The 23188-nt window shown below is 54.6% G+C and overlaps 9 protein-coding genes across 9 annotated transcripts; 4 read left to right on the top strand and 5 right to left on the bottom strand.

Moving 5' to 3' along the window:
• Positions 1 to 340: 340 nt before the first annotated feature.
• CkaCkLH20_08743 (uncharacterized protein) lies at positions 341 to 1671 on the bottom strand (the record flags this gene model as incomplete). The annotated part of the gene is made up of 6 exons (XM_038891458.1): positions 341 to 441; positions 498 to 675; positions 732 to 850; positions 904 to 1240; positions 1295 to 1513; positions 1573 to 1671. 6 exons carry the CDS (start codon positions 1669 to 1671, stop codon positions 341 to 343), a joined length of 1053 nt encoding a protein of 350 aa, XP_038743094.1.
• A 1898-nt stretch (positions 1672 to 3569) lies between these two features.
• CkaCkLH20_08742 (signal peptidase I) lies at positions 3570 to 4291 on the top strand (the record flags this gene model as incomplete). The annotated part of the gene is made up of 4 exons (XM_038891457.1): positions 3570 to 3650; positions 3704 to 3796; positions 3849 to 4021; positions 4069 to 4291. 4 exons carry the CDS (start codon positions 3570 to 3572, stop codon positions 4289 to 4291), a joined length of 570 nt encoding a protein of 189 aa, XP_038743093.1.
• An 854-nt stretch (positions 4292 to 5145) lies between these two features.
• CkaCkLH20_08741 (uncharacterized protein) lies at positions 5146 to 6034 on the top strand (the record flags this gene model as incomplete). The annotated part of the gene is made up of 3 exons (XM_038891456.1): positions 5146 to 5361; positions 5431 to 5690; positions 5743 to 6034. 3 exons carry the CDS (start codon positions 5146 to 5148, stop codon positions 6032 to 6034), a joined length of 768 nt encoding a protein of 255 aa, XP_038743092.1.
• A 359-nt stretch (positions 6035 to 6393) lies between these two features.
• On the bottom strand, positions 6394 to 7025 carry CkaCkLH20_08740 (uncharacterized protein; the record flags this gene model as incomplete). Its single annotated transcript, XM_038891455.1, has 2 exons — positions 6394 to 6893; positions 6947 to 7025. 2 exons carry the CDS (start codon positions 7023 to 7025, stop codon positions 6394 to 6396), a joined length of 579 nt encoding a protein of 192 aa, XP_038743091.1.
• A 1789-nt stretch (positions 7026 to 8814) lies between these two features.
• Positions 8815 to 11007, top strand: CkaCkLH20_08739 (Brf1-like TBP-binding domain-containing protein; the record flags this gene model as incomplete). Its single annotated transcript, XM_038891454.1, has 1 exon — positions 8815 to 11007. The coding sequence occupies one exon, from the start codon at positions 8815 to 8817 to the stop codon at positions 11005 to 11007; it is 2193 nt and encodes a 730-aa protein (XP_038743090.1).
• Positions 11008 to 11384: 377 nt separating this feature from the next.
• CkaCkLH20_08738 (kinesin family protein) lies at positions 11385 to 13963 on the bottom strand (the record flags this gene model as incomplete). Its single annotated transcript, XM_038891453.1, has 3 exons — positions 11385 to 12410; positions 12467 to 13561; positions 13619 to 13963. 3 exons carry the CDS (start codon positions 13961 to 13963, stop codon positions 11385 to 11387), a joined length of 2466 nt encoding a protein of 821 aa, XP_038743089.1.
• Positions 13964 to 17151: 3188 nt separating this feature from the next.
• CkaCkLH20_08737 (uncharacterized protein) lies at positions 17152 to 18950 on the top strand (the record flags this gene model as incomplete). Its single annotated transcript, XM_038891452.1, has 2 exons — positions 17152 to 17941; positions 18004 to 18950. 2 exons carry the CDS (start codon positions 17152 to 17154, stop codon positions 18948 to 18950), a joined length of 1737 nt encoding a protein of 578 aa, XP_038743088.1.
• A 565-nt stretch (positions 18951 to 19515) lies between these two features.
• On the bottom strand, positions 19516 to 20022 carry CkaCkLH20_08736 (antigenic cell wall; the record flags this gene model as incomplete). Its single annotated transcript, XM_038891451.1, has 1 exon — positions 19516 to 20022. One exon carries the CDS (start codon positions 20020 to 20022, stop codon positions 19516 to 19518), a length of 507 nt encoding a protein of 168 aa, XP_038743087.1.
• A 1285-nt stretch (positions 20023 to 21307) lies between these two features.
• On the bottom strand, positions 21308 to 22945 carry CkaCkLH20_08735 (ATP-dependent rrna helicase rrp3; the record flags this gene model as incomplete). Its single annotated transcript, XM_038891450.1, has 4 exons — positions 21308 to 22422; positions 22498 to 22521; positions 22580 to 22703; positions 22766 to 22945. 4 exons carry the CDS (start codon positions 22943 to 22945, stop codon positions 21308 to 21310), a joined length of 1443 nt encoding a protein of 480 aa, XP_038743086.1.
• Between the last annotated feature and the right edge of the window lie 243 nt (positions 22946 to 23188).

Below are 23188 nucleotides of genomic sequence, written 5' to 3'. Positions count from 1 at the left end.
TGGTCACCCCTTTTCGTCACCCACTATTCATTCGTCAACCTCTGGCCTCGGCTCGGAAATAGGAATCTCTTGTTGGAAGTCATGATGCTCTAGGTTATTTTGGTAATCGTATGTTGACTACACCCCTCCTCAACGTCTCGCCTCCACCGCCTCGCCCACCTCCTTCGAGTCCAGCCCGACGCATGCCTGGATCCCTCCTGCAATATGAGGCACCAACCCAGATAGGAACACCTGATAACCACGTATGGCCAAGTCCGCCAGACCCGGGCCACCGCCGTGCTCACCGCCCGATGGGTGCCCCCGTTCATCTCCGACAGGACCCGTCTCGACCGAAAGTCCCTCAGTGGCCCGCTGCCACGGCAGCGGCGGCTACCCGTCTTGTGTGGGCAGCCCGGGCAATGTTCTCCCTCATGCCAATGAGACCGTACATGAAAGCGTACACTGGGCAACAAGTCAGCGTCCTCTGTCCAGATGTCACAAGGTACCGGGGAACCCACTGATGGGAGCAAGGATGACGAATCCAATCGACGCAGCGACAACGGCCTCACGCGATCCGATCAGCTTCTCGTCGAGCCAGTAGAAGGCATCGGCACCGGTCTCGATCTTGCCGATGGCTGCCCAACCGAGGTACAGGCCCGCGAAGAAGATGACGCCCAAGGTATGCGCACCAACGGCCTGCATGTGTCAGTCTTGCCCGTTAGAATCACCTCCCCAACTCTTGTATCACTTACGAGGGGACGCTTGATGCTGTTGAGCCAGAATATCTCGACCAGAGCGACGATTGTCGAGCCGAGGAACAAGTTCAGGATGACGAAAGCCTTGAACCAGCCCTGGCCAAAGATCACTGTGACTGACGCCGACATTGTTAGTTGAGGTCAGCGTCAGTTGATCAAGATGACTCACAGGGTTCGTGGGGCTTGTGCTTGTCCACGTCCTCCAACCGAGTCATCTCGAAACCAAGAGATTGCTCGTACATGTTGGACACGGACGAGCCTCCAGAGGGCTGGGGCTTGGGCGGCTCGCCGTTGGACCTCTCATTGTGCGGCAGCGTGACGAACCAGTAGATGACGGTGTTCATGAAGGTGAAGACCGTGGTAACAGTGTAGAACAACGTGAAGTAGAACTGCTTGCGAAGGCTGGTCATGTCGTAGGGCAGCGATGCCAGTCTCAGAATCCAATACTCCCAACCGCCGCTGTGTTCATCGATGTGCGGGTGGTACAGATGGGTGTAAGTCCAGCCCTGCATGCAGCCCATGTCAGTCACTGCAAGACGGACGGCACAGATGGTTCGTACCAGTACTACCAGATGGTAAAGCAACAAGGAAGAATAGGTGACGATGGAAAAGTCGAAGATGATACGCCAATTGGAGTATTTCGACTCTTCTCGTAGCTTGAAGTCGAGAATCATGGCGCCAACTGCGAACAGGTAGGCAACCACTCCGCCTCGAATCCAGCAGAGAAGGTTCTGAGGAAGACATCGCCACGGCGAATGGCACGCTCTCAGGAATGCAGGCTGCAGAACGAGAATCAGCCAGAAGAACAGCCGGTGTTGGAAACACCAGGAACACTCACATGATCCTGAACTTGTCCGTAGGCGGCTGGCGTTGGTAAACCATCGTCTGTGTGCCCGGCTTGACCGTGGAGTAACGGAGTTCTGACGGAGGCGTCCATTGGGGCGAGATGGAAAGATTGATAGCAAAAGAGTACGTCAGTGATTCAAAGCTGAAAGATCTGATGGAGAGAGCAATGAATCCAAGAAGATCGACGAGGATGATGAAGTTGGGTCGTTCGGCGAAGATTAGTTAAGGTCAAGGAAGAGTATGTTGGATCCAAAAGACAACGAGACGGCAGAGGCACTGTCGACGACAGATATGGCGAGCGAAGATGGATGGCTCTTTCCATATTCGCGGTGTGCAGTCGTAGCTGCCCTGAATATTGTGCGGAGCCTACTTTAGCAGGAAGGCATTGATCACCGAGATGGAAGGAAGCACGAACGTGTCACCGTGCAAGGCAAGAGGGCATATGGATGCACCTGCCCGCCACGATTTTCAACATGAGAGGAAGCTGTGCCTGAGAATATCTATCTCTACAATCTGGGAGTGATTGCGATTTGTAGCTGAAGGAGCAGCGAAGATCCGCGGCATGACAGGAAGGAAAGAGGTCAAGTACCTTAACCTGGCCGCACTCAGAAATTGCACCTGTAGTCAGGTAGGTAGGACCCGCTGCTCTGAATGACGGTAGACTTGTAAGACCTTGGTAAGAAATCGCGTTTGGCTCACCCAAGAAGCCTCATACAAGCATTGCTTAGGATGCGGATGTAGCTTTCGCACAGTTCTGCTTGACAAAGTGAGGTTATTCCCAACTTTGATCATCCCCCCAGCGTTGCTGACCTAATATCAATCTTACATAAGGAAGACCCCACCTATCACTTGGGCGGTGGTGGTCACATCGAGTGACATCTGGTGGGAGTTCGAGAAACTGTGACCATCTCACATTCAGCTTCAGAACACCAGGCAGTGAACCCACGGGCGAGCCTCAACTAGCTACACATCAAAATCCGACTTTCTCGAGGCAGCGAATCTTCTCGGCGAGCCTTTGTACGAAACAATGTCTTCGGCACCTGAACCCGCAGCTTGGCCACTGGCCGACATTGCTTTGACGCAGGAGCTGCTCGATCTAACTCAAACCGCAATCCATCACCGCCAGGCCAAACGGGGTGCCAATGAATGTGAGCGCGATTCATTTCGTTTTTCGCTTTGAGAACGAGGCTACACACACATTGCACCAGTCACCAAGGCACTGAATCGCGATACCTGCGAAATCACTTTGCTGTCCGCGGATGCTGCTCCTCGGCGGTTCTGCTGCATCTTCCCCTGCTGTGCGAGGACAAGAACACCCCTTATGTCTTCTTGCCCAGCAAGGCGGCTCTCGGTAGAGCCTGCGGAGTCAGCCGCCCGGTTACCGCGGCTTGCATCACGACTAACGAGGGAAGTGAGCTGGCCGGGTCTATCCAGGCGGCGCCGGACAAGGTGGAGAGGCGGTCTATCTGACCTCTCTCTCTTGTAGTACGGATACGTGCAATGAGTCCGCCTTCGTTTCCCGACTCGGCCTCGAGCTGAGGAACTGGCAGGATGGTTTGGTTTAATCTGAGATGATTCTTGTCTCTGGCCCCTCACTAGCTTTGTAGCTTGCTAGCAGAAACACAAGATCGACATTGACGGATAAACCAAGTACCTGATAATGTGACTTTTGAAATGATGCACAGGTGATTGTTCCAGTGCAATGCCAATGACTGAGGTGCAACATGGGAATGGAGACTTCTAGGTTGCAGAAAATAAGAAATGGCCCGTGCACGCTGGGCGCGATAAGATAAGACAGTACGTACCGCTCCAACTCATTGACACGTTCCACATCTTCAAGTGCAAGCGCGTGGCCTGTGCTGATGCTCTTAGTCCTGTCGGCTCCTGCTGTCTTGAGGTGCATCGTTGTCCAGAACTTCAACTCCAAGTCCCCAACCCGTGTCCGACGTCGCGATACCACTTCTCCTGCCACCACCATTCAACCAAACGATGTTGTCGAGTCTCGGAAACCCGCGCCAGCTGGCGTCGCAGCTGCTCAACTTCGCGCTGATCCTCTCCACTGCTTTCATGGTGCGTCCTTGCCCGCGCCTCGGCAAGCTCCTTGCTAACTCTTGTGCGCGCAGATGTGGAAAGGCCTCTCCGTCATTAGCGATTCGCCCTCGCCTATCGTCGTCGTTCTTTCCGGATCAATGGAACCCGCCTTCCAACGAGGAGACGTACGTCTTCCTCGGTCCCCTGCCGCGAAGACGAGAAACTGATCGGACGTAGTTGCTGTTCCTTTGGAACCGCAACCTCCTGCAGGATACAGATATTGGCGAGATCGTGGTGTACGAAGTGAAGGGAAAGAACATTCCGGCAAGTGATCCCCTCATGGTCGAATACTTGGTCGTGCTAATCCTCCTTCAGATCGTCCACAGAGTCATCCAGAAGTTCGGCGCTGGGTACGTCTTTCCGCGCTCCGTGCGATTGCGTCGCTAACTTGTACCAGGCCGGAAGCAAAGCTCCTCACGAAAGGCGACAACAACGCCGGAGCCGACCAAGAGTTGTACGCCAAGGGCCAGGACTTCCTTGTGCGTTCAGACATCATCGGCAGCGTTTGCGCTTATATACCCTTTGTCGGATACGTTACGATCCTTCTCTCCGAACACCCGTGGTTGAAGACGGTGATGCTGGGCATCATGGGACTGGTTGTGGTGCTGCAGAGAGAGTAGACCGGAGCAGTGGACAGGGAAAAAGTTGATATCACCGTCGTACATGGCGTTTTGAGTTTCCACAACAGCTATCTATAGGCAAATGTTACCACATTCCTGGGGAGACGGGAGACTGCCAAATGAAGAGTGGGACCGTCGCGTATCTCCAAAGGGAGTTGTATGGGCGCTGCCGTCGAGCGACGCATTCAGCCTTGCGGGCCATTGGGATTTATCAGGTACTGCGAAGCCTGGTGGTTGTTGAGATTCAGAGACTCATACAGTCTGCCAGAGAGACGCTGACGGAATCATCTCAACCAACATGGCTATGTAATGTTGCCGCACGCTCCGTTGGTTGGTCTCGGCCCTGAGAAGTCTTGACACGACCTCTCCACGTCTTCGACAACGTGGAGCAGCCTGCCGCCTCTACGGGTGTTAGTAAATGCAAATTCAGCCGCATCGCAGGTTTCTGCGCCTAGCGGGAGGAAATTTCCATTAAAGTCTTGTCTCCCTAGGCCTAGGCAGCCAGCAGTGCCGCAGACAGGGTTTGAAGTCGAGCCAACGCCCATGTCCAATCGAGAGACCCTGATCTACGCCACTTCCAGGGGTCCAGGCCTCTTTTGGGTCACGCTTGTAATCAAGCAAGCCAATTTCTTCACCCAAATTCATGCCAGTGGCTTGTTGGCTGCACGCGAGGGAGTGGCACAGTCAGTCAATAAAATGAGATACAGATCCTTCGCCGGTTTGATCCCTTTCAGGGCGCGTTGATAGCCTCGATCTTTTTTCTTGTCACTCGTTTAAATCGGTTCCTTCGAGATATCGTTCATTGACTTGGCTTCAACAGTTCATTGCTCCTCGAGCCATCTCAGTCGTCCGTCATGACTTCACCAGCCCACCAGTCGCAGTATGGCCTCGAGGGGTACCAGCCATACGAGCATCAACAGAACGTGATTCCCTATAATAGGTCGTGGCACATTGCCAAGATCGGAATGCGCAGTTCCAACATCGTGTTCAATCTCATCGTCATTTCATTGTCGGTTTACGTTTACGTTTGGACTCACATTGGCCTGTTCCTGATTGTGAGCGGCTTTCCGGTAAGCACGTCGAACGCCATTTGCCGGCTCTCTCACCTAGGAACTCGAAGCTAATGGTGAGTCTCAAAGGCCGCGGTAGCTATGATTTGGGACGTTGCAGAGCTCATCACGGTTTGCGCGAGGGGTGGCAAGCGGGGAATACATCCAGGCGCTCACGTCGGCCTACACCTTATCTTCTGGCTCATCTTCGCCGCAGCGGTTGGTATCCAGAGCGCATACATCTACATTCGCGACGAGCCCTACTCTAGCACCGGTCGGCGGTTCTGGTTCATCAGAAAGAATCTTATACCGATGCAGAACACAGTGCTCGCCTTTACCGTTCTCTTGCTGTAAGTTTTGTCCTCGCTTGAGTGCTTGAGCAGCGCTGATACTTGAACTTAGAATCAACCACTTCACTCTCTTCGTCAGGGCCTGCGTCGAGACCAACCAACGCAATCGCAGAGCGCCTGTGTTCATGGTGCCCATCAGCGCACCTCCAATGCAGCCTCATATGGTTGCGGGAGCGTACGTGCCTTACCCTCATCAACCTCAGCAAGCATATAGCCCGGCACAGCAGAACATGGCATCGCAAAACATGGCACCGCAAAACTTGGGACAGCAGAACATGACACAGAGAACTGAGTTCTACACGCCACCAGGACCCGATGGAACATACTACGCCCCCACCGGATAGGCACGTTGAGAGTAGGGCGGGTTAAGGAAATGAACTATAGCTGTAAAGTATGTCTGGAGACTCGAATGATACCCTTATTCAACCCTTGCAAACAGAGTTGGCGTTACTTCTAATGGAATCAGACTTCAGACGGGGAAAGTAGAAATGAGTGGCTGTTCTTGTCAGTATTGAGTCCGTATGATCTCAAGTGAATAGTTCTGAGCTTAGTCTGCCTATCCCATCTTGAATACATGCCAGCGAAATTACAGTACCAGTTAGTGGTAGTAAAAGAACACCAGGAAACCGTCAAAGGTTTTGTTTTGATTGAATGAATTTGATTGATGAGAGATTGCTACGAAGAAAAATCGGCTTCATTGCCCTCAGCTGGACCACTGCACATCGAAGTCCTTGAACTGAACGACAAGGTCATCCTTGGCGTCCTTTGCGGGCCTGGCAACTAGAGCACCGATAGTCAAGCTCCAATCCTTCCCGGAAGAATCATCATCACCGTAGACCCAGCAGATTTCGCGGAGCGGCTCCTTGGTGCCGTCTTGCTTGATGTAGTAGACCCAGAACCCCAGACCAAGGCCATCGCGGCCCTTCTCAATGGAAACGGTGATGCTCTTGGAGTTCTCAAAGGCAGCGAGGGGGGCGATGCTCCAATCGGCCCAGCGGTCGCAAGAGACGGTGCTGAGTTGAGGGGTACCGTTGTAATACTCCAAGCCAGTCTTGATCCATCTCCTCTCGCGAGTGCCGGAGACGGAGTCGAATGTGAAAATGAGGCCGGCTTGATCGTACTGTTCTGTCCAGTCTGCTGAGAAGGTGATCTTGGCTGACTTGAACTCGCTCAGGTTCCTGGCTGGCAGGGCATGAATGGGTGCTACAATGGTTAGATTGGAGTTGTAAGAGGGACATAGACATCGGGTGGCTCACCATTGTAGACATTGGTCGTTGGGGGCTTCTTCCACACATCGGTGTCAGGGCCGGCAGAAAGAGTGAAGCTGTTGGACATGTTGAAGACTTGGAAGATGGGTGTGGGCGTGGACGTAGGGTTAGGCGAGATGTCTCAAGATGAGCTAGTATGTGTCGTTTGCGTATGTTCAAATGGCCTCAAAGATGCAAGAAGTTCACTGAAGATGCTGGGGAATTAGAGGTTTATATAGACTGGGATCTAGGGGTATACGTATGTTGTGTAAGATGACGACCAGGAAGGAGATGGTGTGAGATTTGAGTTGACCCGGGCTGCCCCGCATCGGGGATGCACCACGATGTCCACCCGGCATCTTAGCTGCCAACCAAGGTACTTCCAGCATAGACATTGCAACGGTTTCATGGGCCGAGACTCCGCTTGAGGCTTCCTTGACCAAGCCGATCAACAGGCAGTGCAAGTCAGCGTTTCCACGCGGACCGTAAGACAACATCTCGAATTACGCCAGTCAGTGCCCCGCGGTAGTCTTGACTGAGACCCGGTGCGAGGTAAGTTGTGGCGTCAGTAGATGGCCGCAAGATGCTACGTGTGACGAAGAAACCAGCTACAAGGTGGCCTTTTCCAACATCCGTGTGATGCTTATGAGTGTTTCATTAGATGACGTGAAAGAATTTAGATCTGGACAGTTGTCGACATGAAGCCGCAAGGGAGATGTCCAAGGTGACTCGGATCAGTTCCACAACGCGGGGCCAAGGACGCCGGTTCGGTGGATGGTGACTCGGCCCACGGGGGCTGGGGTAACCAACCAACCAACAGCGCACCTCACCCATTGATTCGGCTGATATCCGGGGAATTCAATGGAGACTCCGCTGAGAGAAAGTGAAAATACCATTGGATGCCTACTAACAGCTCCTACATCAGCTGGCCGTTTGATGTTGAAGCGCAAGGACGAATTGAGCGGAATTTATTTTCCCTCAAAAGCTGACTGAAGGTTAAGTTCGGACGGATTGATCCAAAGCTGGCTAACTTTGCATCACGGCCACCGTACCACAGTACTTGCGATATCTCTAGTCACTTGAACAAGCTTGCGTACGGACACTAGGTAGGTAAGCACCAACAGCGTTTACCTAAACGGGAGAAAGAATCAACCGAGAGATCCACCGACTGATCTAACCGAATACGGAGTAAGATTCAACAGCACGAAGAAACCTGGAGGACACGTGCTTGGGTAAGAATGCTTTTGAAAAACATGTGCAGGCAGCTTTTGTGTTCAACCAAAGGGAGATTCGAACCGTGGGCCAGAGAAAGGCTAAAGACGAGGTGGATATTTTCCCCTTTCGGACGTACCTTGGCCGTGACTCAGCCTTCATTTTACCCCCCCAAAGTCCCGAGATTGACTTTCCCCCAAAGCCAAAGGCGCACTTTCCCCCGCTCGACCATCTCGTCGCCAACCCCACTAAATTTTCCTTTTCGCACTTCATTCCGACCACCACCAGTATCCCTCTGCAGCCATCATCACTTCTGCAACAGAGCACGCTTACACACACCCCTACCCTTATTCGCTATCGCATTTCGACTCGGGCAACAAGTGCGTCACCGGACGCGCAGAATATACGCACAAAGACGCGCCTCCAACACTCGAGCCCGCAGTCTGTTTGAGGCGGGCAGCGCCTGCCTGACGGCCAAAGAAGAAGAAGAAGAAGAAGAAGAGGAGAAAGGGGACGATAGACACCACATAGCATTCCTTCCATCTTAGCAACTCCCGTCGCAACTTGCTCGAGATCCCACCGTACACTATCTTCGGCAAACTCGTGTGATCGACCGTCTATTCTCAATCACCCGCCTGCCTGCGAGCGGGATCGCCCTCGCCAACATGTCGTCCTTCCTTACGCCCACGAAGAAATCCCAAAAGCCCCCGAACAAGGCCAAGCCTTTCCAACCTCCGAACCGCATTCGAGCCATTCGAGAGCAAGCCGAACGCCAGCAAGCCAACGCCGCTGCTGCCGCCGCCAATGCTGCTGCTCAGGCCCAACTCAACCGCTCCCGAGCCCCGACAGTCGCCGTATCCAAGGGCCCGCAATGTCCCAACAAAGCATGTGTTAAGCCGAACGTCGTCGATGGAGTTTGCCAGACCTGTGGTCGAGTTGCCGATGACAGCAATATCGTGGCCGAGGTTCAGTTTGGTGAAACCTCCTCTGGTGCTGCCATGGTCCAGGGAAGTTACATTGCTGCCGACCAGGCCGGTGTCCGCACCATGGGCCCTGCCTTCCGCCGAGTAGGAGGCTCCGACGATCGAGAAAAGTCCATCCGTGAAGCCCGCTCCTTGATGCAGGGTTATGCTCAGCAGCTGAATCTCGGAGAGAGTACCGTCAACACTGCCGTTCAAGTCTTCAAGCTCGCCTCCCAAGCCAACTTCGTTCAGGGTCGCACACTCGTCATGGTCGCCGCCGTGTGCCTGTACACGGCTTGTCGAACCGAGCGCCCCTGCAAGATCATGCTGATCGATCTGGCTGATCTGACCCAGATCAATGTCTTCAAGCTCGGCCGAGCCTTCAAGGCGCTGAACAAAGTCGTCTACGTCTTTGGCAACGGCGAGGCCCCGGTCTTCCCCGAGGACATCATCTACCGCTTTGCTTCTAAGCTCGAGTTCAAGCACATGACCAATCGCGTCGCCGAAGACGCCGTCCGCTTGGTGGCTCGCATGAAACAAGACTGGATCGTCATGGGACGGCGACCCTCCGGAATCTGCGGTGCCTGCCTCCTCATGGCTGCCAGAATGCACAACTTTCGCCGAACCGTCAGAGAAGTTGTGTACATCGTCAAAGTCACAAATCACACTATCCAAGAGCGCCTGCAGGAGTTCAACGTAACGGAAGCCAGCAAAATGACGGTAGAGGATTTCTTGGCCCACGACTTTGGCTCCACTTCACACGACCCGCCTTCGTTCTACAGGAACACCGAGGCCTGGCAGAAGAAACAGGAAGAGCTCGGAAAGAAACGCAAGCGCAAGATCACGGATGACGGCGACAACACTAGAGCCACGCCGGTACCCCCGCCTGTCGACCTGTCCTCGGCTCCTACAGTCGAGTACCGTCGTGACAAGGATGGCTTCATCATTCCTCCAGTTCCCTCCAAGATCCAAAAGGACGAGCCCGCCCTTCGGGACGCTAACAGTACCCAACACCTGGAGACCCTCGCCGAAGAGTTTGGCGACGCAGAGAACACGAATGAGGAGTCCTCGCAGCCAGACTCAGCGGCCAAGACCGTCCGACAGGCCAAGCCCCAACTGCCCATCAACGAGGAGTGGGAAGAGGACGAGGCAGAGATGGAGGAGGAAATTTCGGAGATTATGAACGACCCTGAGACGTACGCGCATGCCAAGGCCTTCAGTAACGCCGAACAGCGAGCCCGCATTCACTCCGTTTGGGCTCTGCAGCAACAGCCCGACAAGGCGGTATCGATGGCCCCTGAAGTCGGCGAAGACGAGTTCGCAGATGACCCCGAGGTCCTGAACTGTGTTCTGTCTCCCGACGAGGTCAAGATCAAAGAGCTCTTGTGGGTGAACGAGAACAAGGACTGGCTGCGCCAATCCCAAGAACGCCTGTTCCGCAAGAAACTCGACCAACAGAAGGAGAAGCCGCAGCGAAAGCGTAAGAAGAGGCCTCGTATCGGCGAAGGCCAGACGACTCCTGCCAGCACACCCGGAGAAGCCGCTGTCAACGTCATGAAGGAGCGTGGTTTCTCGAAGCGCATCAACTACGATGCCATCAGGCAGATGTTCGACGTCGCTGGTCGCGGAGACCCGGGATCACGACCCGAGAGCGAAGCTGCAAGCCGTCCTACCAGCAAGGCATCCAGCGTGCTCGAGGATCCCGTTGGTGATGAGGAGGGCGATCACATCGGCGGCAGCGGAGACGAGATGGACGGACACCAAGACGATGAATTCGGAGGCGGCGATGACTACGATGACATGGGCGACGAGTCACACATGTACGATGACGATGATCAGGGGATGGGCGACGACGATGACGACGACGATTTTGGATTGGGTGACGACGACGAGTAGTGAACAATTGGTCCTCGTCTCTATCGTCTAGATGTTCTTCTGCTGGCCAACGCAATTTTTATCGGGGTCGGAGGTCTGTTTGCGTTTAGATACCCATTAACTCGGCATGTGGCTTAAGTTGGCTGCTCGGCAACACTGCGACTGCATGTATTTTACAGATAGAGAGCTTAGATCAGGCAAAGACAATCCACGGTCATTTCATCAAATTAATTTTACGTCGTGTTTCTAGCCCAACACTGTCCCAAAGAACCTTGACATCCTGCAAACACCAAAATCCCCTTGGAAACGACCAAAAAAAAACAACGGCGGCAGCCATGGGTATATGCCGGAAACAATCGCAACCATCCAGCGCAAGCATCCCAAGAAGCGGTCAGCAATCAAAACTCGTCATCAGCAACGTTGTCCCATCTCTTCCCCAGTTTCCTCATCTTCTTGGGGCTCCCTGTGCTTCCGGCACTGGCGGTGCTCTCGTTACTAACGCGGAGCCCCTCCATCTTCTTGCCCAAGTTCCTGAGCGAACTGCTTCCGCCGTCTGCCTTGCGGCCACCAAAGTCTTCGCGTTCCTGGAGCGGCTTGCGCTTAGTTGGGCTCCGCCCCGCGAGCTCGCGCTTGAGTATCTCGTTCTCGCGGCGCAGTCTCTCGTTTTCCTGCTCGAGGTTCTCTACGAGCAGGTTCTCTTTGTCCTCGGCGACATCATCGTCCTCCGCAATGGTCACGCCGAGACCTTTTTCGAAGAGTTCCATCTTGCGGTCCCAGTGCTCCTCGCCCTTCTCTTGCTCTGCTGCGAGTGTCGCTTTCCACCGCGCCAGTTCGAGCTCGAAACGGGTGTCGAACTCGGCCATACAGTCCTCGCGCACCGTTTGCTCGAGTTCCAGCAGCCGATCCTCCATGCCGAGGAGGTGCGCCTCGGCAGTCACCCTTCCCTCGCGCTCACGATCAAGTTCGATGTGCAGGCTCGTGGTCTCCTCCTGCAGGTTCGTTATCTCCTCCTGCATGCGAGCAATCTCGAGTGCCGCGTGCTCCATAAGAACTCGGTCCCCGCTGTCAGAGGCAGGCGAGAAGTTGCGATGTCCGCCGGAGCCGTGGCCAAAGTAGCCGCGTCTCTGAGGAGGAGGAGGGTAATCGGGAGATGTAAGGGGCGGCGACGCGTATGAGGTCGACGGCGTCTCGGCGAGGATGGTCGAGGTGATGCTGGGAACGCGTGGAACGGTGACTTCTCTTGCCAATGCGCTGTATCTGAGAATTTGAGACGTTGCGTTCAGATCTCCGTGGGCATCAGCGGTCACGATCATGACGCCCCGCTGAGGGTTGCGCCGAACCGCAACACCAGACGAGGAAGCAGAGAAGGAATTGGAGAACAGAAGCTCCGTCATCTTGCACTGGCGGAAGGGCATGACGCTGGGCTGGAAGACGATGTTAGCTTTCCGCGGTTCTCATGTTTGTTTTGGAGATGACGCACCTTGCTGTTGCTTCCTATGCTGCTTTGCGCTTGGAGACACTGGCCCAAGTACATGAGGCTCTCGTTGATCTTGCCAGCCTCGGCGAGAGTGGCGCCTTGTGTCTTGGCATCGCGAGCGCGCTCACTGCCGGCGAGGTCGACGATTGTGAGGGCGTTGCCTGCCCAAGTGCGGTTTCGGCCAACTCTGGAACGCTTCTTGACCTCGACACAGAAGAAGCCGTGACTCCGGGAGGAGACGCTGTTGCTGCCCGTTCCGGCCACCTGGCGCTCATGCAGACCTGCCTCCAAAACCATGATGGCTTCCCTCATGTTGGTGCAGGCAATCTTCTTCAAACCGGCGACCACCTTCCTATCGGCGGACTGCTCGGTCGACTTGAACAGCAGGGGTCGGCGGCGGTATTCCTTCGTGGCGTTGGACTTGATCGGCGGGGTCAGGAGGTCGTAAATCTTGTCGTTGTAGACCTCGTACATCGAGAGGACGACGGCGTAGTCGGCATCGGGGTCTGAAGAGACGTTGACGGAGCTGATGTCGGGAGCTTGCGGGAGGTTCGACGGTCTTTGGAGCGCTCTTCGGGGGGTCGGGGGAGGATGGTGTTCGCCCTTTACTGGAGTTTTAGCACTACTCTTTGTCTGTGAAGCTGTCGTCATAGTCATGAAATGCTTGTAGGCATCGGGTTGATGCTCAAGCGTCTCGTCGAAGATTGGCACAGAAACATCATGAGGGCGCCTCCGTCGCGGACGGCTAGGAGTGGACGGCACCAGTCTTACACCGCCCATGCCCATGGACGCCTTGTCCTGCTGCTTGTTTTGACGCGTGTTGACGAATGAAAGGGGGTCGAAATAAGTAGATGGGGTTCCTACAATCATTGGCGTTCCTGCCCTTGAACCTCCTCCGCGCGATGAACCGAAGTCGGAAAAGACGGTCTCGAGAAAGTAGGGTGCCGACATGATGGTTGCATCGGAGGCGTCGGCAGCCTGCAGAGAGCCTTCGAGGCTGGGAGAGTCGTACATATTGGGGCCGATGGAGCGGAAGACGACGTCGAGGGCAAGCTGGGTCATGCCTCTTTGTGTTCTCGAGCCGAGGATGGTGTGGGACTGCAGAGACATCAATCATCTGTTGAGATGTTGCGCTGATACAAACAAATTGCGTACCTTTCCGGAGCCAGTGACGCCGAGAGTTGCGATCAAGGCATCGGTACCGTGACCACCGTGGGGAGCCAAGACTCCCTCGACGAGAGACGAGATGCCGGTGGAATGAAAGACATCGAGCTGTGTTGCTTCTTCCTCAAAGACCTTGGTGAAGGCGAACTTTTCAGTAGACCGCTTGCGGTCGTTTGGCGGGTTCAGAGTGATATGAGTAGACGGAGAGCCATCGGATGGCTCTTCGAGGCTCAAGAACCTGTCGGATGAGGCAGCCCCGGCCGGAGGCGGTCGCAATCGCAGGTAGACCTGGAACAGGTTCGCCGACGACTTGTTTGAGGATGTTGAGGAGTCCATTGCGTGCGTGTCTCTGTGTGTCGTTAGTGAAGCTGTTGTTTGGAAAACACGACTTGTCGTGTTTGCGGATGCGATGGGTCGTTGGTGAGCTGAGTTCGAGGCGCGAATCTCCAGGACGAGTGCTTGTCAAAGGCATAGAATCCTTGTTTACGGCGGTGACCGGGCAACGGCCGATAAGATAAGCGAGAGACCCGTACGATAAAGGATAAGGTAGGAGAATGATGTGGACCGTGCACTCTCCCTCCTTTTTTTTTCCTTTTTTTCTTCTGGCCAAACCCCGCCACGTTTTGCACGGCATCCCCCGCCGAGACGCAGCTCCGAGTGGGGCTCGTGTCCAGATGGTGTGGCGCCGGTTCCGACCGAAAGACGGGGACCCGCGAGGGGCAGGCTTGGGATGTTGGCCTGGATTCAACCTCACCTCCATCAGGTTTTGCCGCCTCGTGTGTGCTCTCCCGCCGCTGTCCTTTTCTTTATCGGGTATCTTTTCGTCATCCCCATCTTATCAACATGTCTTGTGTCATTTTCTTGAGCTATATGGATATTTATCCTCTTAGTATTCGACAGCTTTGCCCTGAGTTATGCTCTCAGTCATTCGCATCTTGCTGGGGCTCCGTCTTCAAAACTTAAAAATGAATACAAATGAATTGCCTTCGACAGCTACCTCGGCGAGTTTTCACATAGCAGACCATAACTTTTGGCGGGAAGTTGCTTCAGGTTCCGGGCCGTATGGTCGGCCAGTTGGGTAGCTTTGACTTCAATGGCCAAATGCACTGTGTGACTTTTATTTGAATCTTTCAGATGGCCGAGTCAGACCATTACGGCGTAGAGTCACCTGGAGAGAACCTACGGCACGGCAGCGAACCATAAGAGATGGTCAAACAGAACCTCCAAGATAGCTCTTTTCTGATGCACACTGGACGGGCGGTCGGGTGTCACTGTCTCAGCTCCGGAAGAAACCTCCGTCATTACATAGTACTATAAGCCGATCCTCACCCCCTTTTGTGAAGCTCTAGCCTCTTGTTCAAAGTTTTTATTGAGGCTCAAAGTCAAAAGGGTTGAGGGCGGCGCAGGCACTTCCTAGCTTGACAACCCCTCATTTCCCGTCAGTGAGTCATGAACGACAAGAGGCCAGACAACGAGGGGACCAGTGTCGTTCAAGGCTGATCCCAATGACTCCCATATGACTGGTTGAAAATTTGGCATGCGGCCAATGGACCCTTTTTCCCGGGTTGGGTAGCAAAAGTCGCAGCACCGAGCATCCGGAGCTGGATCCAGCTGGGCTGGGCTGTGGATGTTTGAGTGGAAGAAAAAAAATAAAACCGTTTCTAAATTTTCCCCGCTGCCGCTCCTCCAACAAGTCCCAATGTACGCAGGTTGAAAAACCTCAACCAAGGTTGTGTGAGCATAAGCTTGCGGTCAGAAGTGACTCAACTCTCAGACACAGACAGCTTAAAACACAAAAGATTGGACGAGAGAAACTACGGTGTGTTCAGGTGCAGTGCTCCTTCGCAGCAGGGAGCAGTCTGATGAGCTGTCCTTTCTCGAGTTGCCCCTCGACATTGCCCCTCGCTCGACTCTTCCAGCAGGTGCGGGATGCCCCTCGATTATGCCAAGCGTGAAGGCGATCCAGGAGACCGCCTACCTAATTTGCACGATGAATCCGCCCATTGCAGGCGGGCGGTGGGCCGCGATGGAGACGTGGACGTGGAGGTACGGATCAGTGTACCGTCACTGCAGTCCAATGCGAGTGAGGAATGAGCTTGTCTTGCTCGTGAAGAAGACGTGGAATGCTAAGATGTGTTTGATGCCGTGAGGTCCACCGTCCACATGCTGCGCCCCCAACATTGCTGCTTGGTACAGTACCAGTGTAGCCGCTACTGCCCGTAGACGCCGACTCGACCAAACGGTGAAGATTTCTCAGTGTAACCGCCTCCCTCTTTTGTTCCGCGCCAAGAGCAGTCCCAGATATTAAATTTGGCACAATGGAGGTATGATCAACCTGGCTCCATCTAGATCGAGACCAGGCCAGCGGGTGACGACAGCGAAGAGGGGGAGAGGCTGGCAGACTGGCAGACTGGATGGATGAGCATGCGTTGGAGGCATCCGCGAGGTACGGGAGTGAGGTGACACAATCCACGAAGAGGGGCAGAAATGGCTTGATGATGGAAGTTGCTGGCCCTGGCCCAAACCCAGGGGGGCTGTCTTGCAGCCTGGCACAGGGTGTTCCTCCACACTCGGCAGCATCAACCCACTAATGACGGCGCATCTCCAGCGCATTTTTCAGCGCCTGCAGGCCATCTGTAGGCGGCGTCAGGGGTATATAGGCGCAAAAAGGCGGTGACGGCGCCCTCAAAGCGGTTAGCGCAGCTTCGCTACCCACATCAAGCGAGCCAGACGATGCCAGATTCACAGCGAGTGCGTGGTGTTCCCTGGCCTAGCGACCCCACAAATCCGGGACCCATTGAATGCGAAAAAAAGAAAAAAAAAAAAGTTTGGGCAGCCCAGGAAGGGACAAAAAAAAAAAAAAAGTCGATTGGGTGTGGAGACTCCCGGGGAGCCATATTATTTTCGGAATCCCGTGTACCTCCTCTTATGCCGGCCCTCTCTTTCCTTCCCTCCTCAATCATCAACCCAATCCAAACCACCAGACAACGAAGTCGCCCTCCCCGAATTATTCGAAAGAACATTCAGATACACATACCAACTTCGTCGAGATCATGTCGCCCGCTTTCGCTGAGCTGTAAACGCCCACTGCGGAGGCGCCTGATCGAGGCGCCTCTGCAGTCCAGCAGCCTATCGAGACATTCAATCCTCTCTGCTTTCGACGAAGTTCACCACAGACTTTCACTGTCCAGAGCCCTCTGAGGGAAGGCTCTGGCCCATTGACGGAAGTTGCATCTGATTTCAAAATCGACTACATTTGCCCGACATTCACTGGGCCATACGACGCCCATCACCAACAAGAAAAATCCTTTACCCCCTTCCTCCCGATATCGAGACCTACCGCCTCTTAAAATCGCTCCTCAGCAGCCGAAAAAAGCCTTAGAATCATACTACAATTATACGAGGCGACGGATAGAAGAGAACAAACGCCCGTTTCCCCCATCGATTCGACATTGAACGGCATTACACCACAAGCCATATCTTATATCCCACCTGGCCGAGTTTCCCACCCCTGCATAACCACCATGTCCCGCAACGTTCGCAACAAGTCTTCCGCGGCTTCCCGCAAAGCCGCAAAGCGCCGCGACTCCGTCACGTCGTCCTCGTCATTCAACTTGTCAGATGACGACGGCTACTCTGCCGTGGAAGACATCAGCGATTCCTCTGATGACGACGAGGACGATGTCGTTGCGGCCGAGGAGGACCACATCCTGCACGAGGTGCTGCCGCCCAGTATCTCGAGCTCTCCTCGGCCGCCCATTGTCCAACAAGACGAGGACGATGATGACGACGACGACGAAGACGACGACCAAGACCAAGAAGAAGAAGACGACGAAGATGGCGCTGCTGACATCGAGGACGGCGCCAGCTGGGACGGCATCATGTCCGATGTCGATGAAAGTGCCGCTTCAGACAACCATCGCCACCACGTATCTGAGCCCACCGAACGTCACGTTCGCTTCGACGTCCCCTCGAGTGACTCCGACTCTACCGACACCGAGGATGACCATGCCGATTTCTTTCCCGACATCTTTGTGGATCAGAGTTCCCTCGACCCGGCATTCCGCCGCGAGATCGAGAATGATGATGAAAATGACGAGTCCGAGAACTCCAACTCGTTCTGGGACTACCATGGCGACTCCCATGGAGCTTATGACTATGCTCCTGGCGTCGATTCGGACATTGAGGACGTCATCCAGGAACTTGGCGACGACGACACCCCTATTGCTACACCCATGACCATGGGCGAAGTCTCCGAAGTGCCCACTCCGGTCGCAGCTTTCGAGGAAACTCAGGAGCTGGACGGCTACGAGAGTGAGTTTGTGCCTGATGATGCATTCTGTGAGAAAATCGTGATTGCTGACTTGTTGCGCCAGCGGATGGTGACACTACCGAGGAAGATGAGCCTGAACCCGTTGTTCGGCGCAAGATCAAGCGCCCCGAAAAGCCCGCCGACCAGTGGGATGATTCCGACACGGATCACCCGGTCAAAGGCGAACGTGGCCAGCCGCGCGTTGGCCGCTTCAATCTCGATAACTCCGAGCAGAAGCCCATTGCTGTCTTGAACCCCATCACCCGAAAAATGATGATCTTCACCCCTCACCGCCGCCGTCTTGACTTGTCTCCCGAACAGTTCAACTTCTCGTTCTTGCCTACCATTGACGAGAACCAAAACTCGCCCATGCTCAGCAACTCCGCCCAAATCATGATGAGCGCAATGTTCTCGTCCAACACCTTTGGTGATTATCTAAACACCCAGGCGATGGGCCCCGCCGAGGCTTTCTTCCCCTTCCAATCGGAACCCAACACTGCCGACGAGAGCTCGTCAGTGGAAATCGAGGAAGAAGACGAGGATGAGATGGAGAGAAGTCTCGATATCAACGACTTCATCGAGTTCGACGACACCCGCTCGTTAGACGGGGATGAGGAAAACCAGTGGGACGGCGAACCTGTGAACCCGACCCCTGGCCGCCCACGCAGCTCGAGCGACATTGATCTTCACTCCCACATCAACGCGAATAACGTGGGGGCCTTCCGTCGTGACCAGATCAACCAGCGCCTCATCCTGAGCGACAAGGCCACGCAAGACTCTCTCGCCCTCAGCAGTCCTTACAACTACACTGCCCTTCGTGGTCTCAAGTCCGACCGCTTCGAGACGGCAGCTGTCCCCCTTACCCCTCTGCGGCGTTCCAAGAAGCAGATGCGCGATCTTGCGCGCAGCCCCCTCGAGTCTATGTCGCAAAAGCGCAAGGCGTCCAGCGAGCTCCCAATGAGCCACAAACGCCAACGCAGCATCTCGGACGTCAACCTGCTACGCATCTAGTACGAAGCGTCAGTACTTGACTTCCCTGAAATATAACGGTTGAGGATGGCGTGGCATGGTGTCCTCTGAAGTGAAGGGCGCTTGCCATCCCTGGCCTCATATACATTGCACCCCGTCTGTTTCTTGTTTCCTTGTGTTCTACATATTTGAAAAGATCCGTCGATGAATGGTAAGACGGTAGACAAAAGTTATACGGCGATGGCGCCAACATCTGGCCCATGTACAGCGGATCATATCTTGTTAGATCCGGACATGCCACAAGTCTTGTCTTGATGGAGTTGAAGAAATTCCTCCATTACACATGAATGGCACACAGCGCTTGACAATGCTCACGTTTCCTATAGTTATCAATGAAAACACATTACATTCAAATATGCCCATTCCCCGCGATCCCAACTAGCATTGATGCTGAGTCGCCATGTCTGAAGCAACACCACAATTGATCGCATTATCCTGAATCCTGATATGGCCTCTCACTCGTATCATTCGTCAAGGATCATAACCAAGTTTGTACAAGAAGATGTTTCCCGTTACGCATGGCCGAGTTATCCATTCCCACTGCCGCTCAGCTGTATGTGGCGATGGCGTTGTTGAAATCCGTTTCGATCTGCGCAACCAAGTTCTTTGCCACGGCTTGCAAAGTCTCTGGCACTTTCTCGATAACAGCAGTACTGAACTTGTCGGTGGCGCTCTTCTCCTGCTTGAGGTTGAGGAGGATGATGGGGCTAAGGAGAAGCCTGTCGAACTTTGGCTTCGCGTCGACGACGTTGCCGAGAGTCGTGTTGACTCCCACCGCGAGCTTCTGCGTTGACTGCGCCACCGTAATGGCCTCGATGGCATTCAACGGCTCTGACTCCTCGGCGACCTTGGTGGCCTCGTTGATCTTGATGAGGAGCTTTGTGGAGTCAATGATGATTGGCAGCGTGCCGAAGAGGCCGCCATCCCAGGCCGCAACGGTCTCGCCCAGCTCCGTGTTCTGCGTGGCGATCTCGTCCATGGCGGCCACGATGGCGGCACCGTCCGCGAGAACGGAGGTGGCGAAGAGGCCGAGAAGGGAGAACTTGAGGAGCATGTTGACTATTATTGTCGAGCAAGGGAGGCTGAGCTGGGAATTGGTTTTTGCGATAAGGCGGTATCTGGTTTGCATCTGAACCTGCCGAGAGAAACAGATCTTCCGTCACTTCAGCCGGTCTCAGAGGGCCCCTCTTATACTCGTTGCACTTGCACCAAAGAGCTCAACCCATCGTCAACCTCGCACGGCGGCCATCGTCGCTCGACCGAACTATTAGTCTAATTATTCCTCCGCCTATCAAAACTCTGATTCTCGTTCCGGCCTGCCATCGATGTCATCTTTCCCCGCAATCCACATCAAGCAGGAGAGTCACGACGGGCCTGTCTGGGCGGAGACGACGTGTGATCGCGCCGTCGAAATCCCGGGAAGCTGAGCACTTCACATGCCCGTCGGCCGAGAAGTTGGCCCAAAGTGCTCAACTTGGGGAGAAAACACCACAGCAATCATCACAAACACATGCTGCTCCGCAGGGGATCCTAACAGTCCAAGCCGAGGAGCAGCAGGGGTTCTACCCCGGATTCTGCCCTCAATCCCCTGAACACCCCCGCTGATCACCGGCCGACCCCTCATGCAAGGTTCTTGTCGACGTGATTACTGCGGCATGAGTGAGGTGCGCGAATTGCTCCCATTGGACAATTACCAACGACACTGGCGTCGGCACCGGCCTCTTTTGGCACAACTGCGTCTTCCGTTCGGACCGTCGAGGCCAGCTGCGAGTGGCCCGAACGTCATGGTTGGCGCGAGCCGGCGCGCTTTTTGCCTTTTTGGACCTGGACCAATGGTTCCTCCGAGCTTCTACGTCTGAAAGGGTCGGGCTTTCTAGTGTTGCGATGGCAGCCCGTTTGTGACCCGTTTGGTCTTTTGAGGATGGGAGGCTTTCTTCATTATGGAGTTTTGGATGAACCTTATGTCTGACTGCAAATTTGCCGCTAAGTTTTCGCAGGGCCGAATGTGAGTCACTCAATTCTGCATGGGTTGTTGGTTGATTTGCTAGCTTGTGTTTTCGACTGGCAGCAAATGGTACGCAACACCGAAGTGGTTCGCTCGTCGTTTACGCCGCGGACAACGTCCAATTTGCTAGATCACTGGCAGCCAGCTTGAAGACCACTTCTTGGCGCAATGTCAACTTTGGGTTGTCTGGGCTATCTGACTTGTGAATCAGAACGAGATTTGCATGAACACACCAGCATGAGAAGAAGCGAAGTATTTTGAACGTCAACTGCATTAAGGTATCTAGAGACAGATAGGGGACTCCATCAACACGACTCTACGACCAAGGCAGGCCTTAGCCCTCCTCGGCGTCCATACCGTCGTGACGCCTCTTGCTACCCCTCATGGTAGTCTTCATCACGGAACCCCTCTTGCCCTTGGACGACTCCATCATGTTCTTCATCTCCACTCTCGCATGCCTCTGCGCCTCCTCAACGCGGCTCTGGAACACCATCACCTCGTCATCTTGCGTTGGGTATACCTCGAGCTTCTTGCCCAGGGCTGCCTCAATGCGCAGGTAGATCTCCAGATCGTACTGGGTGACAAGACTGAGAGCGACACCCGACTTTCCAGCACGCGCCGTACGTCCGACACGATGGACGTATGTCTTGCTGTCTTGGGGGAGGTCGTGGTTCAGAACAACGTCGACTTTGGGGATATCCAGACCACGGGCAGCCACATCCGTCGCCACAAGAATGTCGCGAGAGCCTGTCTTGAACTTGTTCAGGGCACCCAGACGCGCCGACTGGTTCAGCTGTCCGTGCAAGGGAATGGCGCCGAAGCCCAAGGTGCGCAACAGGATGGCCAATCTCTGGGTCTCCACCACGGTTCTTGTGAAGATGACAATCTTCTGGCCGGCGAACGAATTGACGAGGTAGATGAGGTAGGTGTCTTTGTGGGTGTGCGGGATGAAGAGGTAGTTCTGGATGAGTGTCGAGACGGTCTGGTATTTGTCGGTGCTGACGCTGACGCGCACGGGGTCGCGCAAACTGGCCCGCTGGAGGCTTTCGATCTTGGAGCTCATGGTGGCGGAGAAGAGGAAGGTGCGGCGTTCGCGGGGGACGAACTTGAGGATCTTGTCGATGCTGGGGCCGAAGTCCATGTCCAAAAGCCTGTCTGCCTCGTCCATGACCAGATATTTAAGTGACCGCAGGGAGAACCCCTTGGTGTTCTCAAGGTGGTCCACAAGACGCCCGGGTGTTGCCACGATGATGTGAGGCTTCTTTCCCAAGGAAATCGCCTGCTCCACCGAGCCCAAGCCACCAACGATGACTGATACTCGAAGGTTAATCAAGGAGCCGAGTGCTTCGAAAGCTTGGGCAGTCTGCGCGGCCAGCTCTCTTGTGGGGGCGAGAACAAGTCCGTAGAAGGCCTGGGGTTTCTTGAGGAGATTTTGTAGGATCGGAAGTGCTGCAGCTCAAGTCAGCGTAGTTGGGTAGGGGAGAGCGACGGCGGATCCCGCCATCTCGAACAGATCGAGCTCACCGAAAGCGACCGTCTTGCCGGAACCTGCTCGAGTTAGCAGTCTGTCCACTGCGTTAGGAAAAGAAGCGCTATGTAGACGAACCTGTCTCTGCCAAACCAATGATGTCGCGGTCGTTCAGTGCATGTGGAATTGACTGGGCCTGGATTGGTGTCGGATGTTTATAGCCAAGCTCGTCGCAGGCTTCAACCAAGGAGTCGACGATACCCTGAAAGTATCACAAGTTAGAGCAAGCATCCCGAAGCCGGAAGGAGTCGTTGAGAAACATACGAGGTCCTTGAACGTCTTTTTGGCTTCTTCAGCAGTGGTCGCGTTGTCTTCGGCTTCAGGCTCTGATTCGGACGATTCGACGTCGACGGACTCGGCCGGGGACGGCTTTGTCTTCTTCGTATTGGCGACCTTGGCCGAGAAGCCGTCGTGCGACGTCTTGCGCTTTTTGATATCGCCCATTTTCGGTTCGTTCTTGGCTCGAGGGAAGTTCTGCAAAGTCGATCTTGTCGTTGTCGCGGCGCCTTGTAGGGAGAGCAGATTGCCGGTGACGAGGTGCTTAGGTAGTGCGATATCTGCGAAAAATAGTCCCCGCAGCCCCGCTAAAACTTTTTGAAATGCTTGTTCTGCCACCGAGGCGGTGTGACAGAAACGGGCGGTGAAGAGGATTATGGACTACTCATTGGTGACCTTAACCCATGTAGC

This window comes from Colletotrichum karsti, assembly GCF_011947395.1.
Source record: "Colletotrichum karsti strain CkLH20 chromosome Unknown Scaffold30, whole genome shotgun sequence".
Classification (NCBI taxonomy): Eukaryota; Fungi; Ascomycota; class Sordariomycetes; order Glomerellales; family Glomerellaceae; genus Colletotrichum; species Colletotrichum karsti.
This window is presented reverse-complemented; position numbering and strand designations above follow the sequence as displayed.